This window comes from Haliaeetus albicilla, chromosome 10, assembly GCF_947461875.1.
Source record: "Haliaeetus albicilla chromosome 10, bHalAlb1.1, whole genome shotgun sequence".
NCBI classification, from domain to species: domain Eukaryota; kingdom Metazoa; phylum Chordata; class Aves; order Accipitriformes; family Accipitridae; genus Haliaeetus; species Haliaeetus albicilla.
Genome location: NC_091492.1, coordinates 23,246,036 through 23,263,719, shown reverse-complemented (window position 1 = coordinate 23,263,719; position 17,684 = coordinate 23,246,036). Strand labels below are relative to the sequence as shown.

Below are 17,684 nucleotides of genomic sequence, written 5' to 3'. Positions count from 1 at the left end.
ACGCTATGCAGTCACGGCAAAGAGAGAACAGTCTTAAAAAAAATAAAAAAAAAAAAAATCTACATCCATCACTGAATGACAGAGTTGTTGGACCCAGCCGTTCTTCTCCAGCATATCAGCCCTGGGGCAAGGTTACTGCCACAGCTGCCATTTCCAGAAGCTCTGATTTATCCTCCATCCCTTGCACTCTTCATGTCCCAGCATGTCTTTCAGTCCACTTAAGTATTTTAATGTCAGATGGCTTCTGACTGTAAGAAGGTAAATGGGCCCAACAGATGGAGTGATGAGCTGGGACAACTCTGCAGTTTGTTTACATGGGCCAGGCCATGAGAACAGCAGAAGTGACTCAGACTCAAAGGCTTGTGTGAGCTAAAGGCATTCCCCGAGTGCCCTATTCCTGCTCTTCTGGGAACAAGAGGAAAGTGGGGAGCTCTCCTGCCTGCTTTCACTGAATTATATCTCCTCCTGGCCTTGCATGGTCCAACATAACCACCGTCACCCCCCTCTTGGTCTCACCTACAGCCCCCATGGACCACCACCACCACATCTGCCTGCAACTGGCTGCCAAATCCCACTATAAATTTCTTACTAAATCAGCCATTTTGAATGCAGTTATGCAAAATACCACTCGGGGAAAATGGCCCCAGCATGCCACAGCCAGGCCAGGCTGTTCCAACTCTATAGAGAGATTATTGATCTAGCTTAATGCCAGGGAAGCACACCTACATCTCTCATTTCAACTGCTCAAGGCTCTTGCAAATGCAACTTTCAAGAAAAACAGATATTTTTTTGTGCACCACTTCCATTTCACTCCATAGCCAGGTACGATGAAAGTCATCCAAAGCAAAGCATTAGGGAGGCAGCAAGAGATCTATCTATTTTCCACCTGAAAGCACCATAATTACAGTAGCTGGAGAAGAGGCAGGAGCAACTCTGGAGCAAACACAAAGGTGCCAGGCAGCCCAGAAGAACAGGGGAGGAATTACAGTGTGTTTGTAAAGATCTGATTGTGGAACTGGGTTGTGCAAACAGAAAGGGTATTTGGCTAAGGATAGCTTCAGCGTGAGCACAACTCTCCTTGTTTCCTTCAGGAAAGTTCAACACTCAAGCTAAGCCATGAATCCTACTAAATGCCTTCGGTTTTCACTGCTTTTATCCCAGCTGCTCTCTTACAAGTTGCTTAGCGTCACATTCAGATAACTGCCCTTTGGTACGCACGTATCAGCTGTTTTCTCAGAAGCGCATACACTTCGGAGTGTAGTACGTAGACCAAGACTGCTGTGAGGGAGATTATCACAAAGACATTTCCACCTTTGAGCAGTCAAGCTGAGGTGTTCCAACCCACCGACCTCCCATTAGTGCTGTTGGCACACAGATGAAAAAGATGGGCCCTCAGCTTTCACAGCTTACTTCTCACTCATGCCTGGCTTCCTGGTCCACACCACCCATAAACATGCCCATGTAAGGTTCCTTAAATCCAGTACAACTTCAAAAATTACCAACTGCAAAGGATGGCAGAGTTCTCCAGCTTCTGCACAAAGAGGTTGGGCTGAACTGGGGAATCCCATGCACTCTGAATTCATGCTCTTCAGGACACTGCTGCAGAAAAGCTGAATTGACTTGTCAAGCGCCCATGCGGGAGCAATGGCCTTTGAGCAGAACAGCCAACTGCAGCTCCTCCGAACTCACTCAGAACAAGAGTTTTCCATCACCTTCTCTCTGCATTTGTAGGAGGCTGGCTTGCACTTTTCCTGGGTGGTGGTTTGAGGAAGGGGCTGGTTGGGTAGTGCAGAAATTGCTTAATGGAACAGGAACAATTATGAATGGCACAAGCCAAGATAAAAAAACATGCATTCAGAATGTCTTTAATCATGTTAACACTAAAACTTCTTTACAGTGTCATGGCAATCTACACTTCACCATCTGCTTGATTTCTGTTCTGCCCCCATTTCTCAAATACAGAATAAAAATGACATTTTAAAACAGAACACATGGCTTTTTCTACAAGACTTCACTGCTTCAAGTGAATATTTTTTGCCTGTTAGTCTTGTATAAACTTCTTAAATCACCAGAATTCTTTCTTTCCGTAAGAATTTTAAAAGATAAAGCTCTCTCCTCCCTACCCTCAGACCTTCATTACATTACTAGGTATGCCTTCTCATTTAGGATGGTAGCCTTTCTTCCAGGCTCAGTATGCACCCCAGAAATGGAAAGTTGTGGGAGGGGGAATAAAATAAAATACAATGAGTTATTTTAGAAGTATCTGAGTGTATTAGAGTTGAGAGGTTAGCTAGAAAGATTATATTTGGGGCAGAAGGATGCATCAAGCATCCATCAGGGCTTTGGAAGATACTCTGCACTACATTACACACGGAGGGATTTTGTTATGGACCATCGAAGAAACTGTTGCTACGAAAGACAGAAGAGACGATCTTTCCAGTGGAATTAATAGTGCCTTCGCTATCCGAGCTGGACTCCGAATCACTGCTTCCTGAGTAGGCGCCCAGGCCAGGCAGGATCCCAATGCACACGGCTGCTGAGGGACAGTGGACTGTGGAGCCTCCCACTGAGCTGCTCCCCAAGGGAACACAGGATGGTTTTTCTGAAAGAGAGGTACCTCAGTCAAAAACAAGAGTGAAGGAAAGGGCTTTTAATCAAGCCCAGGAACTGCCACGTGCCATTCACCTGCTATTGCCACATCAGTGGTGGTTGACTGCAGGATTTAATTAAAGCATAAGGCAGCTTTATGCTGCAATAAAGCTATTCTGACAGGAAGGACTTGCTACCTCAGGGGATTTTTTTTCTCATCACTAGTTTAAGCCCAGCTCTACGCTGGCATTACAGATTTTTATTCTAAAGTTGTCAGTTTGATGCTTGTCAAGTACCAAACCCACTAAATAAGAATAAATAGCTCTGCTTTGTGTAATTGAGTATTTTTTTGCGATATAACAGCATAGTTGAGGAAAAGTTTTATTCCATCGTTCTGCTAGTCAATGTCTCCCATCTTCCATGGCTAATTAATTATTTCCAGCGTTCTGAAAGTTTACTCAACAGAATGAGATTCAGGAAGCGCCTTGGGTTGTCGTTACACAATTGCAGCTCACCCTATTTGTGTCAAGAATATCCTGACAGCAAGTCAATTGCAGCCCTGACAGCTAAGACTGAAACGCAACTTAATTTTTCTTCTAGTTTCTGAAACAAATTGGTTTCAGGATGGACAAGATCACTTCATAGCATGAAAAGCTAATAGGGGATGTATACAAATACATCAAATGCTGCTGTGAAGAGGAAGGGGATTATCTGTTCTCCATGTATCCCGTCGATAGAACAAGCACTAGGCTTGAAATGCAGCTAAGGAGACTCCTATTAGTTATCAGGTAAAACTCTTTAAGGGTAAAATCAGTTAAGCATTAGAATAAACTGCCTAAGGAGGGTGCACAATCTGTATCTGTGGAGATTTAAGAGCAGCTTAGACAAACATCTGTCAGGAATGGTTTAGGCAGGGGATAGACTGATGACCTGTAGAGGTTCCCTCCAGCCCTATGAAGGCTGTCAGCACCTATCGTTACCACTTCTACTGCTTTAAGAGAGAACATGCCAACTGCAGTCTGTGCTGTCTTGCATAATGAAGGAGCAGGAAAGCAAATCCTCTATCAGATTTAACACCGAGTCAGTTGCTGTTCAGGTGAGAGACAGCTTCCCACATGCAGAAATCAGGACATACCTTGATTCTTTTCATCATGATCAGTATCTAGTTTCAACCTCTTCACACTGTTACCACCATCTGAACTGTGGAAAAAAAAAAAGAAAATATCTTGTTCCTCACAAGCAACCACTTAATTACTGTGAAGTTAAAGTAACATCTTTGCCTCAAAACCTACAGCAAATGCCAGCAGGATCCCCTGATGACCAGCACCACTTTAAAATGCTGTTAACTGGGGCTTCTTAGGGAACATACACAATCCTAGAAAGAGTCAACACCTACACTGGAAATATCACCTGTTAACCTGGGAAACAGAAACATGCCTCTGGGAGTCCAAGTCAGACCTCTTGCACAGCAACTCAGTGCTGCCTATTCAGCTGGAAGTACCCCACAGGAGATCAGGAATGACTACCTGAGCTTCATACAGCCCACATGACCACAGGCTTGCACATGTGAATGATTATCATGCTTTCTGGTGTAACATCCATGTCTTTTCCCTTCCAGGGTTTCCTTCCCCTCCTTCAAGTACCTAAAGAGCCTGTTCCAAAACATCTAGAAATCTTGCACCCAGTAAGAAGCCCAGTAGGTTTTGCAGCAATTCACACACAGCTGCAGTGTCTGACCTAAAAAAGAAAAGGGTCCTTTTGGGTCCAAAGTGGTGTTGGGGGAAAGAAGCGTTACTTGGACTTCTGACTCTTCAGAGCTCTTCCTTGTCACAGCTCAGTTTCTTTTTCCGCCTCTCGCATGTTCCCAATCCTAAGCCATCCACATAAACAAATGTTTCCCAGCTTCAGCTGTGATGGACTAAAGTGATGAAGTATGAGCATTTTTACACATTAACTCTTTCCTGTCCCTGTCAGAATATGCAGTACAGATGAAAGGTTCTGTGTGGGGAGGTTTTATAGTAATACATCCTTTACAGGAAACTACAAAGCTCAGAGAACAGATGTTGAGCTCACGCTACACTTGGTTTTGGCCAGTTTGCAATAAAAGATAAGATGGCAAAAACAGAAGACTGCAAAGCAAGTCTGTGATGGCACTGACATATCAGTTAAGATACCCTCCTCAAATTGATGCCATCTGCAGGCTTTAGATGTGCCATTAAGCACATGCCAGCTCCTTCTCTACATCGTACCAGGTTAAGTACTAGTAGTTACAAGAAAAAAAAACACTGTTGGCTGCTTGTTATCTGTTCAGGGTTTTTCTTCTCTGCCTTCCAAAAACCCAAACAACTACCCAACCCCCTCCACATTAGGTGGTGGAAGTGCTTACTTCAGTTTTCAGACATGCAATTACTGCTGTACTGGGAGCTAAACATCACCCTACAAGATAAGCTTCTAAAATAATCTCTCATTCTCTGGGACAGATTCAAAAACACTGACTGAATTTCGAGACGTCAGTAATCATCTTAAGTATTAGACAACTCATCTGTGGGAAATAAGTCTAGCCCCACATGCTTAGTTTCTTGATAACCTGTAGCACACCAGCAGCTGTGTTTGCAGGCCAAGATCAAAACAGCAAACATCACAAACCCAGCTGCCATCTCCCTGGAATGGAAAGGGTGTTGATGTATCAGTACAAATCAGTGAGGAGCAAGGAAGTTTGCCTGATGCCCTCAAGATCAAATCAGTACACAAAGCTCTTCTCTTGTAACCTATGTCTCCCCCATGCTGCCCCCAGCAGCAACTAAACCAATCCATTTTAGACACAGATAAAATCGGCTGATAAATTATGCAAACCTGAATGAAATTACATGAGTGAGGTGACACTGATATCTACAAATAGACATGTAAAATAGATTCCCTCTAGATCCCCAAGCAGGATTGCCCAAGCCTGGCAGTCTAGAATGAAGAGTCTACCCACTTGCTTTACACACGCTTATCTACTTGAATTGCTTCATGTTTTTCCCACAGTTTGTGAGAGCCTATAGAAACAAGGCTGGTCTTTTCTTATACCTACCCCCTTTTTTCTTTAGGGCTAAGGTTCACACCTCACTCTCTGGAGGCAGTTTTGGCCTGCCTCCCTTTAGACTGCTAACTGGGTTCCGTTCCTCATGAATTTATAGAGGTGTGAAACTAACCTTCTGTGTTTCACAGCTCCTGCCAACAGCTTTGCCTGAGAGAATTTGTTCTTGTTTTCCACTGACTTCACGGGCAATTTCTTCTCAGTTTCCTTCTTTGGGTCCATACTGACTCCCACTTTGGTGAGAGTGCTGTGAATTAAGGGTTAAGGATCAATCAGGAAGGAATAGAGAGAACAGACACTTCTTCTCACATATATTTAGCTAGCTCTGCTGACAGCAGTGACCGAAGTTCATTCACATATTCTATCAAAATAAACTTATTTGTAATGACATTTAGCTGGCACCTTTGGCCGAGACAGAAGAGACTTCACCCACTGGGTGCAGAACTTTCTTGGGTATCAATACCAGCTCTCCCTGTAAAAACATCCAGGCAGCAGATTAGGAGCTGCTTTTCTGAAGTCAGAAAGGTGCAACACATGACACATCCAGCATGCATAAACATACCCATCATCCTGCCTTTTCCTAAAGGTCTTAAAAAAAAATCAAAAAGGTCAGACTGGACCAAAAAAAAAAAAAAAAAAAAAAAAGCAATGCAGTACTTCCCCCTTCTACAAGGATCAACACATTTGTAATTCAAATTTGCCACTTCAACCCCTAATCCTTACCAAAAAAACTAAGTAGCAATATGTGGGCTCACTTCCACTCCTCAAACACTCCTTTTGCTGAGCCCAGCAGACTTCAGCCTACCAAAGCAAAAGAGTTCCAATTTTCTGTTTTGGTATTTATCACTCTACCTTTTCAGCTCATCTCTTTGTAAGGCCCACAAGGCTATTACTGCCAGTTTGAACACCACCCTCAAGAGGAAGGAGACAGATCTGATTAAGACTACGTGTGGTCCAAGATTCACCCAAAAAGACTGCAACTGCACAGAAAAACTAAGTAGCTTAAAACAGTGTTAGCAAGGTGGGATGTAGCTGAGATCTATAATGAGGTGGAGAAGCTTAAGTAGGTTCTCAGACAGGATAAGAAGGAGCTTGGTCTGTTGTTAAGGCACACTCACTCTGCACACAGACTAAACAGGTCTTCTGTGGCAGGACCTAGTCCCATCCCTGATAACAGTTAATGTCCAGCTGTATCTGATGAAGCGAGGTCTGCCAAAGATCCTGTTTGTTAATGAGGTGCCAGTGGGGTCACAAAAGTTTCTGCAAAACTTTTAAACTACACATAGCAAAGACAAATCAACCTAATTGAAAAGGGTATTTGTTTATAACCCTAAATCCAGCTTTCTACCAGTTTCTTCTCTGACTAAAATTCCACTGATCAGGTGACATAACCACAAGCTGGAGATTCACAGGTGCCCCAGTTATTGCAGACAAATACTGGATAGTGAATTTCACATTGATGGACCATGTATTTGAAGTCATAGGTTTTTTTCCCTACTGAACATCTGCAAATAAAAAACTCTTACATCTTCCTTTGAAGGGACACACTCAAAGTCTCCAATCACTTTACAATTAGGAGAGTTCAGATGCCATTCCTTATTTGATTTTCCTAAGGATACAGCAGTAACCTAGACTGCTCCCTACCTCAACTGAAAGTCTTCTCAGTCAAAATCAGACTGTTAATTTTATTTATTTCTTAAGATGGCACAGGACTGCCATCCTGTGGCTATCAGAAGCAATCTGAAAGCTGCTTGTGTCAAACAGGGCTTGATGTTGCAACACAGGATTCCACACGCTGCAGCGTTCAACTTCCACATTTAGGTTCATTACCCCATTATATTCTAAGACTGCACTAAAAAAAGCCTGGCTGAGGAACCCAAAGACTTTTCTTTTAAAAGCTACCAAATTACAGGCTTTTCACTTCCATCCAGGATGCCATTCTCCTAGCATGCCTCAACTACCAGAGACACAGCATGTTTTTAACAGAGATTTTATATGTACTGCTGTCATTAGCAAATGTAACACTATACCTAGCCAAGAAGCATCCCCTCTCAGGAAGACTACGTTAGAAATAAACCTCTCAATGTTAAATATCGACTGCATTAAAAAAGCTATCCTACAGTAAAGCCTGCTTCTTGGAGGGGGACTTTTCCTACATTTACATAGGATTTAAGACAAGATGATGTTGTTCTCAAACACTTCTTGGAACTGGCTTAAAAAAATATCTGTAAATCTTTAAACATTGTCAGACCCGTGGGGTCTGGATAGGTTAAGGAGCAAAGCCCCTAGTTGTTCATGCAGGAAGAAGTAAAATTGCTATGCATCCATGCATATGAATTTCTTATGCTCGAGAGTGCATTAAAATATTCCAAAGCATGCAAGATACACGATTTCATGACTGTTCAACCTAAAAAATGAAGAAAAAAAGAAAGAAAAAAAGCTCTGTACTTGAATATTGATGTAGGTTTTACTGCAAAATTAATGCCTCTGGGTAGCTTAAATTGGACATTATACCAGGAAAAAGACCAAATAATCAAACTCACTGGGTTGACATTCCTCTTATTAGTTTGGAAGAGCACTTGAACAGTACACCTATAGATCCAGCATGTTTACCTACTACCCAGTGGTTTTTGTCACTGTAGTGACAAACCATTAGTAACAACCTGCAGACACAAAAACACCTTTTGCATTTTAAAAGAATACCACCAAAAATTTCAAACACAGATGAGTCATTTTGCAAGTTGCTCTGAGGTTGCTTGAAATATTATGGTTAAATAAACAAATAAAAAAAAAAAGGAAACGGAATGGGCAAAACTTCTCAATTTCTCGTTAGCTGAGGTGACTATAAAACATTCTCCTTCCCTCTGCCCCATCAGCAATAAGTTCTACAGTTTAATTTACAGCAAGTCTTCAGATAGAGAGCCAGACAATATTACTAAGATTGCAAAGACTGAGGTTAGATGGCCTGTACGTCTTGAACAGGCCCTGCTCAGTAAATTCAGGGATCAGTGTGTTACGTGGCTAATTCAAGACAACATAAGATTCCCTCTGGGCTGGTATGGTTCACCCCAGACGTATGTGACCTAACTAGAGCTGTCAGCTGCTTCTGCAGCACAAGCTTATACTGCACATCCCTGCATCAGCCAGACCTGCAAGTAACCATCACTGAAACTAAACATATCCCATGAACATCCCATTATTAGATCCAACAAATCAAGAAAATATTCCAAATCTATTAACCAACTACAGCCTATTTCTGAATAAAAAAATGCATCAGTATTGCTTTTTCATAAACACATTACTAAGATAACAGACACTCTTCACAGAACACACGCTTTAAGTTATAAATCATTAACTAACAGAAGGTAATGCAGATCTTTGTAGCATTGGCACTATTCAGCTTTATTTCCTGACTGGTTTTGGTCACCTTGTGTCCACAAATCCTTTCATTTATACTAAAGCATCCTTGAGAACTTGCGCTTTCTTCACTGATGACTTAAAAGCAATGGTTTTCATTAGGAGGCAAAGAAACCATCAGGTTCTGCACAGATTCAATAAACCTCAAATAAACAACATCTAGCTTAGCACAGAAATCCTCAAATCATTCCAACCTCCCTTCACTGCCACTGACTAGAGAGAAAAAGCATCCTATATTATTTTCTAGCACATCTTCATGAAAATTTGGCATTTAACAGCAAAGCCAAACAGTCCTGCTCTTAGTACAGTCTAAGAGTCTGTATTACCCAAAGGAGCTGAGTCTTCAAGGGCACTGACTTCCCAGAAGAAAGTTAGTGCATCTGCACAGATGTATTTAATTTCTCATCCTGCAGTTATCAGCAAGGGAGAAAGTAGCTAATACTTCAAGAAGAATAACAGAGAGAGCAAATCAAACATTATTTCAAACAGGTATGTTAAAAACAGCCAATATGCAGTTAAAAAAACAAACAAAAACATTTACTTTTCAATAAGAAGAAAAAAGCAAAAGATTAGAAGTAACAGGCTGTTTTTCCTTTACAATCTCTTTCTCTTTTTAGCTATGGTATTTCATACACTCTATAACGGGGAAAAAAAAAACCAAAACGCCAAACAATGGGGAGGGGGAGAAGGAAAGAAAAGTACCAAAGACACGTGGGGGTTGAGGGGGGGAGTATCAAACATTACAGTGGGAGATCCAAGCTACAATGAAAAAAGTCTATCATTGTATATGTTCTGTAAAGCAGTTTTATAGAAAGAATGTCAATGACAGAACAAAACTACAGCCCAATCCCTTATCCTCCTCTATACAACCACCAGCCATTTTAATGCAAAGGATATTCTGTATTCGTTTAGTTCTTTCAGCTCTTCTTCTCTTCGTTGCTTTTCTAGTAGCTCTTGCTGCCGAGAAACCTCATCAAGGAAATGCGTCTCATCTTCATCTAAGCCTCTTACCATATTTTCTGAATAAAGGAAAAGAATGCATATTGATAAGCTACAACCACTTAAGGAGCAGCCATTTGTTTTGTGTTACTTCACCACTCTCTCAGAAAATTTTCTGATGATTTCAAACTGCCCCATAGCAGAGTAGAGTCCTGGGTGACTGAGTGAATTGGGTACTCCATCAGTCTCACTGTTGTGCCGAGAAAAGGGTACAAAGCAAACTCCACAGGCTATCTGCTGGATTCTGTAATTAAGGAGTAAAAATACTTCCTGGTTAATGATACTGGATGCTAACAAGCCGAAAAACTCAAGCACACAAACTACAACAAACTAACACAGTTTGAAAACAACACTATTACTACAGAGAAAAGCAAGACACAATTCATAGGAAGCCATGAAATGCTATTGGTCTTGCTGACATAATTAAGGAAAATCGACCAGTTTTCAAGCAGCCTTTCTGCGGTTCTGAAACGCCATTTGGAACAGGTGACACAAAATAAGGAATAACTACATTAAGCAACGATATATTTGTTGTTTTGGTTTCAGACACTGAGTTTAAGCCTGTCTCCTCAGAATCTGTTTTTAAACCAATCAATAACTGGAAAAAACCCACACTACTTCTCCCCATAAATCTTGCCTCAAAATAGGAAGTACATTTTCTTAAAGCAAACAATTAGTAACTTGACTGAGATTAACATCCGTTAAAAAAAAAAAAAAAAAAAAGTAGAAGCAAGACAATTCCTAACTTCCAAAAAAAAATTATTTCTAAACATGTTACCCTACTTTAAGGAAAGTACACACTAGTGCAGTAGGAAGGCGTTTTATTTTCTGTTCTGCAAATGTTCAATGTCTCTCAATCAAATGATTTAGTTAGAAAGGTAATAAAAAGCATTTTTCAGAAAGACCAAGTCTTTCTGTTTGTAGTCATCCTCGAAATCTTAACCCAAACATTGCCTTTAGTCTTCATTAGAGCTTAATTCTATAAGAGGATTTTTAGGTTTTTATGTGAGGTCGCCATATTTTTTTTTAATCTTCACCCACATAGTCAAGTCCTACTCACTTTAACAGCAAGCTAAGAAATCCATTTACACTGATAATTGGCAAGCTTCTGTCTTTGACAAAAAAGCTCTAGAAATCAATTATTATTATCAATTATATCTTTCCAACTCTAAGAATGCAGAGCTCATTCGTAAATCTTTAAACAGTAACTTGTAGCATTCACTACTACTGCCGAGGCCCCCTTCAAAAAGACAGCAAAAGTAGTGAAACTCAGGACATTTTTTGAAGTGAGTGACACGAATTAATTTCATTCTCTGCCCGCCTGATCTGCAAACTAAGAGAAGCAGCCATAGAGATCCTTATGGCTGAGGTTACTGAGATTCCCTACTAAATAGTCTGCAGTAGATTTTGCTTTCCAGGTTAGCAAGTATCTGTTATTCTGCTAGGGTTGCCTTAAAAGCAAATTTTTGGTTTACAGGTTTCTTGAACCACAGGGAAGACGTTGCAGATCTAATATAACTGGGCAAGGGAAACAATTAATTTAGAGTTATCAGAAGCCTTTCCCATCCAGGTTGATAGCAGTCAGTTTTCTGGTGGCCACTTTGACACAAACTGTTTAGTCACATCACCAAAGATGACTTGGATCAAAAGTTTACTGAAGTAAACTGGAAACTCTCCAGCAGGTACAGTTGGGAGACTTTAATGCATTAATGCTGCTATCTGTACTTTCCACTTTGCACTAATAAAAATACAAGCGAAACTTAGAGAGACAAGAAATAACTTCCACTTATCCTTATTTTGGTTACCATAATCGTCCAGAAAGAAAACTTTAAAAGTTGCATTTAAGAGAATACTAGTATTAATTTTCACTTAAAATGCTATAACATTCTACTAAAATTATTTTACTGTAAAAAGGAAGGCATTCTTGCAAAGCTGAATAACCTAGCAGAAAGAAGAAGTGCTAGTCTGTACACCAGTTTTTATCTACACAAAGGGTAACTAAGTTTGTGTGTTTATGCAAACTCAGTTCTTCAGCAGTAAGGTGTTTCTCCTCCCAAGTCCCATCATAAATTCCGACTGATCAGAATGACAGTGCACTATACTCATTTTCCACTCCTCCAAAATTCCCATGGATAGAAAAAACACTTATGAACATTTTAAGGCAAATTCAAGCATATTAGAGGACAAATCTTGTCACAAGTGGCCAAATTGGGCTTAACTCTGATGAGACAAACTAGTGGATCACAGTCCACCCAACACTGATCTCTAGTTAGTCAGTTCCTCCCACTTACCTCCTCCCAAAGAAATTTGGCTACAGGAATGATTCTAAAAGGATCTACTACAAAACAGGAAAGGCAATCCTTGTAATCAGTAATGCACTCGATAGCATCTGCAGGGGCAGGGAGTGTTACCTAACAGAACTCAAAGATTGTGCCATAGTTAAAGGTAAAACATAGTTTTGTTCCATCGCAAATGCAAGAGAAATTCTAGACAGAATCCAGTTAGGCAAACTGGAACACAATAGTTTGAGGGTAAAGCTTCCAGCCAAAGAACCAAAATCGATCGGAACCCACCTTAAAATGGAGTTCCACAGTATCATCCTCACTGCTCTTTAGGTAGAGCCAATAGCTCCCTTTTTCCCCAAATGGTTGACTAATGATTTTCTAGTTCTCATTATCATCTTTGCACTCAGCAGCACATATACAGGTGATATAATGCAAAGGATTTTTCTATAAAACCTTTGTGAAATTCAAACATCAGTAGAAATTAGGTTTTCATTTCATTAGAAGAGTTAAACATCTACTTTTTGAAGAACCAACTCCTGTATGTTTACTTCTTCCAAATAGTAATCTTGAGCCTCAGATCACTTTTGCATCAATGTGGTGTGTTGACCCTGGCTGGGCGCCAGGTGCCCACCAAAGCCACTCTATCACTCCCCCTCCTCAGCTGGACAGGGGGTAGAAAATATAACAAAAGGCTTGCGGGTCAAGATCAGGATAGTTTAATAAGGTGAAAGCAAAGGTCACATGCGAAAGCAAAGAAAAACGATGTTATTCTCTACTTCCCATCCGCAGGTGATGTCTAGCCACTTCCTGGGAAGCAGGGCTTCAGTACGTGTAGTGGTTGCTCCAGAAGACAAAAATGCCCCCCTTCCGTCTCCCTTTACTTAGCCTTTATATCTGAGCTGACGTCATATGGTATGGAATATCTGTTTGGTTAGTTTAGGTCAGCTGTGCCGGTTATGTCCCCTCCCAAGATCTTGCCCAGCCCCAGCCTGCTGTTGAGGGGGGCAAAAATGCTGGAGAGACAGCCTTGATGCTGTGCCAGCACTACTCAGCAGTAGACAAAACACTGGTGTGTTATCAACACCTTTCTAGCTACCAATGCAGAGCACAGCACTAGGAGGGCTGCTATGAGGAGAATTAACTCCATCTCAGCCAGACCCAATGCAATCAACTAATTAAAGCTTGGAAATGTAACAGTTGCTGGAACAAGACTTCTTTTAAAGCATGAGTTCAAGAGTCACAAAACCACGTTACATTTCCACTTTTCCATGAATTGATATCAGGGGCGTTTTTGGATTTAATGTGCAAAACAAGCCTAGTATTCCACACTTTACAGGAATGCAACTCCATAACTGCAAGCAACTTTTGAGTTTTGCACATGTGCAGTGCTGTCTCAGTGCCCAGAACAGTACATTATCCACCAGAACATCTACCATCCTTGAAAAATGCAAGGATGGTAGATGCAAAAATTCAATAATACTTTCTGAAGCCTCTGTTTATCTCTCAGAGAGGCAAACAAGACACACAGACATGTCCCTTAGTCAGATGCTGTATACAGCTGTTGCACACAATACATGCAGTTTGCTGGGTTTCAGTTCAAAACAGTAACTGCTGGTGCTTACTGAATTTAAATTGCTCCTCAAACTCCTGCTGCTTCTTTTCTCTCTGTTCCTGAAGTCTTTCATACAACGAACGTGGGTCATACGCCTCCTCTGGGCATTCTGAAAGGAAGGAACAAATCAGGAAATGAGACCATACGTTAGAAACACTGAATCACCAACAGCGCTTAGCTCCTTCACGTAAAAACCTTTTGAACTTGTAAAATACAAGCTATTACCTTTTGGTCCTGTTTTCCACAAAAGTGAAATATTCTCCGATCTCTTTCCTATAATTATTAAAATCTATCCCATACCTTCTGGATCCTCAGGTTTTCGGACCTTTTCCCACTCCTCTTGCCTTCTCTTTCGCCGCTCCTCTAGCTCCGATTCAGACACAAACCTCTTGTTAATCACAAGGTCAGCAGTACCATCTCCCCCATCCATTGTGGAACAGCCTATCCTAAAAACACGATATGAAAGACACCAGGGGCCTGATTTCACTTGTCAGTACATGAGACATTACTACACATCCTGAAAAACTTACAATAACTTCAGTTCTCTGAAGACCACTACATAGTAAGTACTGATTGAGATACCTACTCACTGCATAACTGCTAAGACTAATAGCAACACCTATTAGTCCTTCTTTACTCTTTTTTGTAATTATGTCTTCCCTGTTAGTTGTCTGCCTCGGGCTGCTTTTCTAGAAGTCATATTTTAATGGAATTTTCCCCACCCCACTTAGGATTCACCTTGCTTAAGTAAATACACAAAAAAATAAAATAAAATAAATTAAAAACCCACACCTACACTTGCATCCTTTTATTTCAGTTCTTACACCTCAGTTTTGGTGAAAGGATTTGACACTTTGCCCTCACTTTACCTAAGTTCTTTTTGCCCATCCTGTGAAAACTTGAGAAAGCTTGCCTGTTTTCAGTGATTTGAATGCATATATTTGTAAGTGATTAACAGTGAGATTTCAGAAATTAGCAACTAATCTCTCTAACCTTCAAAAGCATTCTGCACCTCTAGGGAGAGCTAGGTTTGGACAGATTATGTCGGGGGGGGGGGGGGGGGGGGGGGGGCGTGGGGGGGCGTGGTCTGTCAGGGTTACTCAGAGCTCAAAAGGTGAGTGAATGAGGGAATTCCCTTGGGCTAAGGCAGGGCTGAGATTAGAAAACAGGAGCAGCAGTTCTGACCAAGTGAGCACAGCCCCTTCTCACACAGTACACCCACCCTCTGCTTTAGGAGATCCTAATACTTGAGTACTGGCCAGGTACCTATTTCAACATTAGGCGCAGGGTGAAGATGCTCCAAGGAGTCATCCTAAGGAGGAAACTCACGGTCTTGACAACTGTAAACCCAGGATGAAACAAACTGCTTGTGCAAGTCTTCAAGATTTATTCTGCCAGCTCCACGCTATGGGACAAGGCATTAATGCCTAATTTTGTTTCTTACACCAAGCCTGTATACACAAGTACAATGTAAACACAGAATTGACAGGTATCCATTTAAAGCCATGCTAACCTCATGTTTTTTTCTAGTTTCTTCTTATTTCCTTGGTATAACTTCAGCAAGTACCTCAAGGACTACAGACGATTGCCCCCTGCACTGCCAAGTATTATTCATTTAGGATCTCACCCTGCCTGCATTTCAGCACTGGAGGAGAAGCCAGAACACTTACTATTCCAGGGAGGGAGGGATGTAGTAACCCAAATAATGGAAGGAACTAGTTTATCATCCTTCCTTCGTACTGCTCCTGCAGGAAGCGGAGTCCTGAAATTCTTACAAAACCCGATACTTTTTGTGAGTTATTGTTTGTCATACAGATGACAAATTGAGGTCTCAGAAGAAGTCCAGGTTAGAGCACTGGACAGATATTTGTTACAAGCAGGATGCATTCTTAAGGTGGGAATTATCAAAAGACAAGACAAAAGGATTCTTTTAAGGGCTGGGGAAAGGAAGGACAGACCAAGGGCTGGTGATTTTCTCTTTCTTTAACTTTTCTTTTGTTTCTTTTTTAATAGCTAACAGAAATCCACCCTAAGACAAGTCCACTTTCCAGAAAGCATGGAACACCCACTCTTTGCGTGTAATTTCTGAAGGTAGTTCAAGCTGGAGACCTATAGAGAAGACAAAAATTGAATCTCCCTCATGAATACAGGTCCTAATCACAAGGCCAGCTTTCCTACCCAAGTGCCATACAAACATGATAACCTGGTTCTCCACTTGTGTCATCTCAACTTGTCCATTCAGAAAGGATACGAAAGGTTCCAATACAATGGTGACAGCAAGTCATAAAAACAAACCGAAAGAGAGGGATTCAGCAAGGGCACAGTATCAGCTGGGGACTAAAGCCTACAACAGCAACATCTGCCTTCTTGACCAGCCAGTTCACTTAGACAATGTATTTTAAGATAGCCGGAGTGGATTAAGGTTTAAATATGACTTGACATACAGCTAGGGTATTTTTACTACAATCCTGGAAACTGGTGTCTGATCAAACACATTTCAGCAAATAACAACTTTACTGACAACCACATCCTGGGGCACAAAGATGTGGGGAAAAAATAAAAAAATCAAGCAGCATCACATTTAAGTTCACTTGCACTTACAAAGTTTGCTGATCTGGCTGTATTCTTTGCCCTCCCCCACCTGAAACACACAGAAAATCTTCCAGACCAGACAAAACACATGTGATTGGCAACCATCCCCCGTTCAGCTATGTTTTCACCTGGTGACTGTATTCTAGTGAGTGATGTGCCGTCATCATAAATGACAGAAGTTTGTCACAGCTGTAAACTGCACCTTTTGATACTGCCAGATGGTAACATTCCCAGGATCAAAAAATCCCAAACAAAACAACTTCACAGCCCTTGCAATCACCTAGGCTGGAACAGATCTAGAGCAGAGGCAATGTCTTGGGTACCGTGTGCGTTCAGACCTCCGTTAAATAACGGGCCCCTCCACCCATCACTGCGACAAACTCGGGCAGCGCTCCCCGCACCTCCGCGGCACATCAAATAAAGTGCCGGGCACCGAGCCTGGGACCACCCGAGAGCCAGAGGTGAAGAGTCGCTCCCCACCATGCCGTAGCCAGCCTGAAACCCGCCACCAGGAGCCAGTACCCGCTGTTAACGCTGCCTGCGAGCCTCCCGGGCGCAGGCCTGGGCAGCTGGGCTGGGGCCTGCTGCCAGCCCGCGCCGCCGAGCCCTCACCGCGACCTCCTCTCTCTACCCTCCCTCCACTACTCGCTCCGGGAGCGGCCTCCCCCCGCGGCCCGGCCTCCGGCCCGCCGCGCTCACAGGGCCCGGGCCCGGCCCCCTCCGCCCCTGCAGCCGAAGGGCCCCGCAGTCCGGCCACGGCCGCTTTCCCCGCCGCGCTCGCAGAGGCCCCAGCCCCTGCCCCCAGAGCCCGTCGCGCCCCCGCCCCCCGGGGCTCGGGCCGCCGCCACCAGCACGTACCGCGGCCGCCGGCCCGTTACAGCGAGAGACACAGCCCAGCCCAGAGCGCCGCCATTGATCCCCCCTCACAGGCCCGCCCCGGCTCGCTCGCCGCCGCCGGTTGCCACTCCCCTTCCGCCCGCAAGAGCCAACCGAGTGAGCTCTTCCTCAGGAGGCCCCTCCCCTCCGGTAGCCAATCCCCGCTGCTCTTACGGGAGGCCGAGGAGCTCGCGGAACGGCCGCGCGCACGGCAGGCGCGCCGGAGGGTTGGCTG

The 17,684-nt window shown here is 42.7% G+C and overlaps 1 protein-coding gene across 2 annotated transcripts; it reads right to left on the bottom strand.

Annotated features, from left to right (window-relative positions):
• Positions 1-1,849: 1,849 nt before the first annotated feature.
• Positions 1,850-17,562, bottom strand: PSME3IP1 (proteasome activator subunit 3 interacting protein 1). Of its 2 annotated transcripts, none has more exons than XM_069793952.1 (7): positions 17,432-17,562; positions 14,282-14,427; positions 13,992-14,090; positions 9,978-10,104; positions 5,784-5,912; positions 3,725-3,789; positions 1,850-2,602 (listed from the first exon to the last, which is right to left on the bottom strand). In XM_069793952.1, the coding sequence occupies exons 2-7, from the start codon at positions 14,409-14,411 to the stop codon at positions 2,385-2,387; spliced, it is 768 nt and encodes a 255-aa protein (XP_069650053.1). In that variant the 5' UTR covers positions 14,412-14,427; positions 17,432-17,562; the 3' UTR covers positions 1,850-2,384. The 2 variants fall into 2 exon arrangements, with proteins under 2 accessions (XP_069650053.1, XP_069650054.1); XM_069793953.1 differs by having other exon boundaries at positions 14,282-14,422; positions 17,432-17,540.
• Between the last annotated feature and the right edge of the window lie 122 nt (positions 17,563-17,684).

Excerpts from the sequence above, each read along its gene's own strand:
- PSME3IP1 (XM_069793952.1), bottom strand. The coding sequence starts at position 14,411 with ATGGATGGGGGAGATGGTACTGCTGACCTTGTGATTAACAAGAGGTTT. Across the intron at positions 5,913-9,977 it reads CTAAACGAATACAGAATATC|TCTCACCAAAGTGGGAGTCA; the intron begins CTTTGCATTAAA and ends AATTCACAGCAC. Across the intron at positions 2,603-3,724 it reads TCATGATGAAAAGAATCAAG|AAAAACCATCCTGTGTTCCC; the intron begins GTATGTCCTGAT and ends CCTCTCTTTCAG.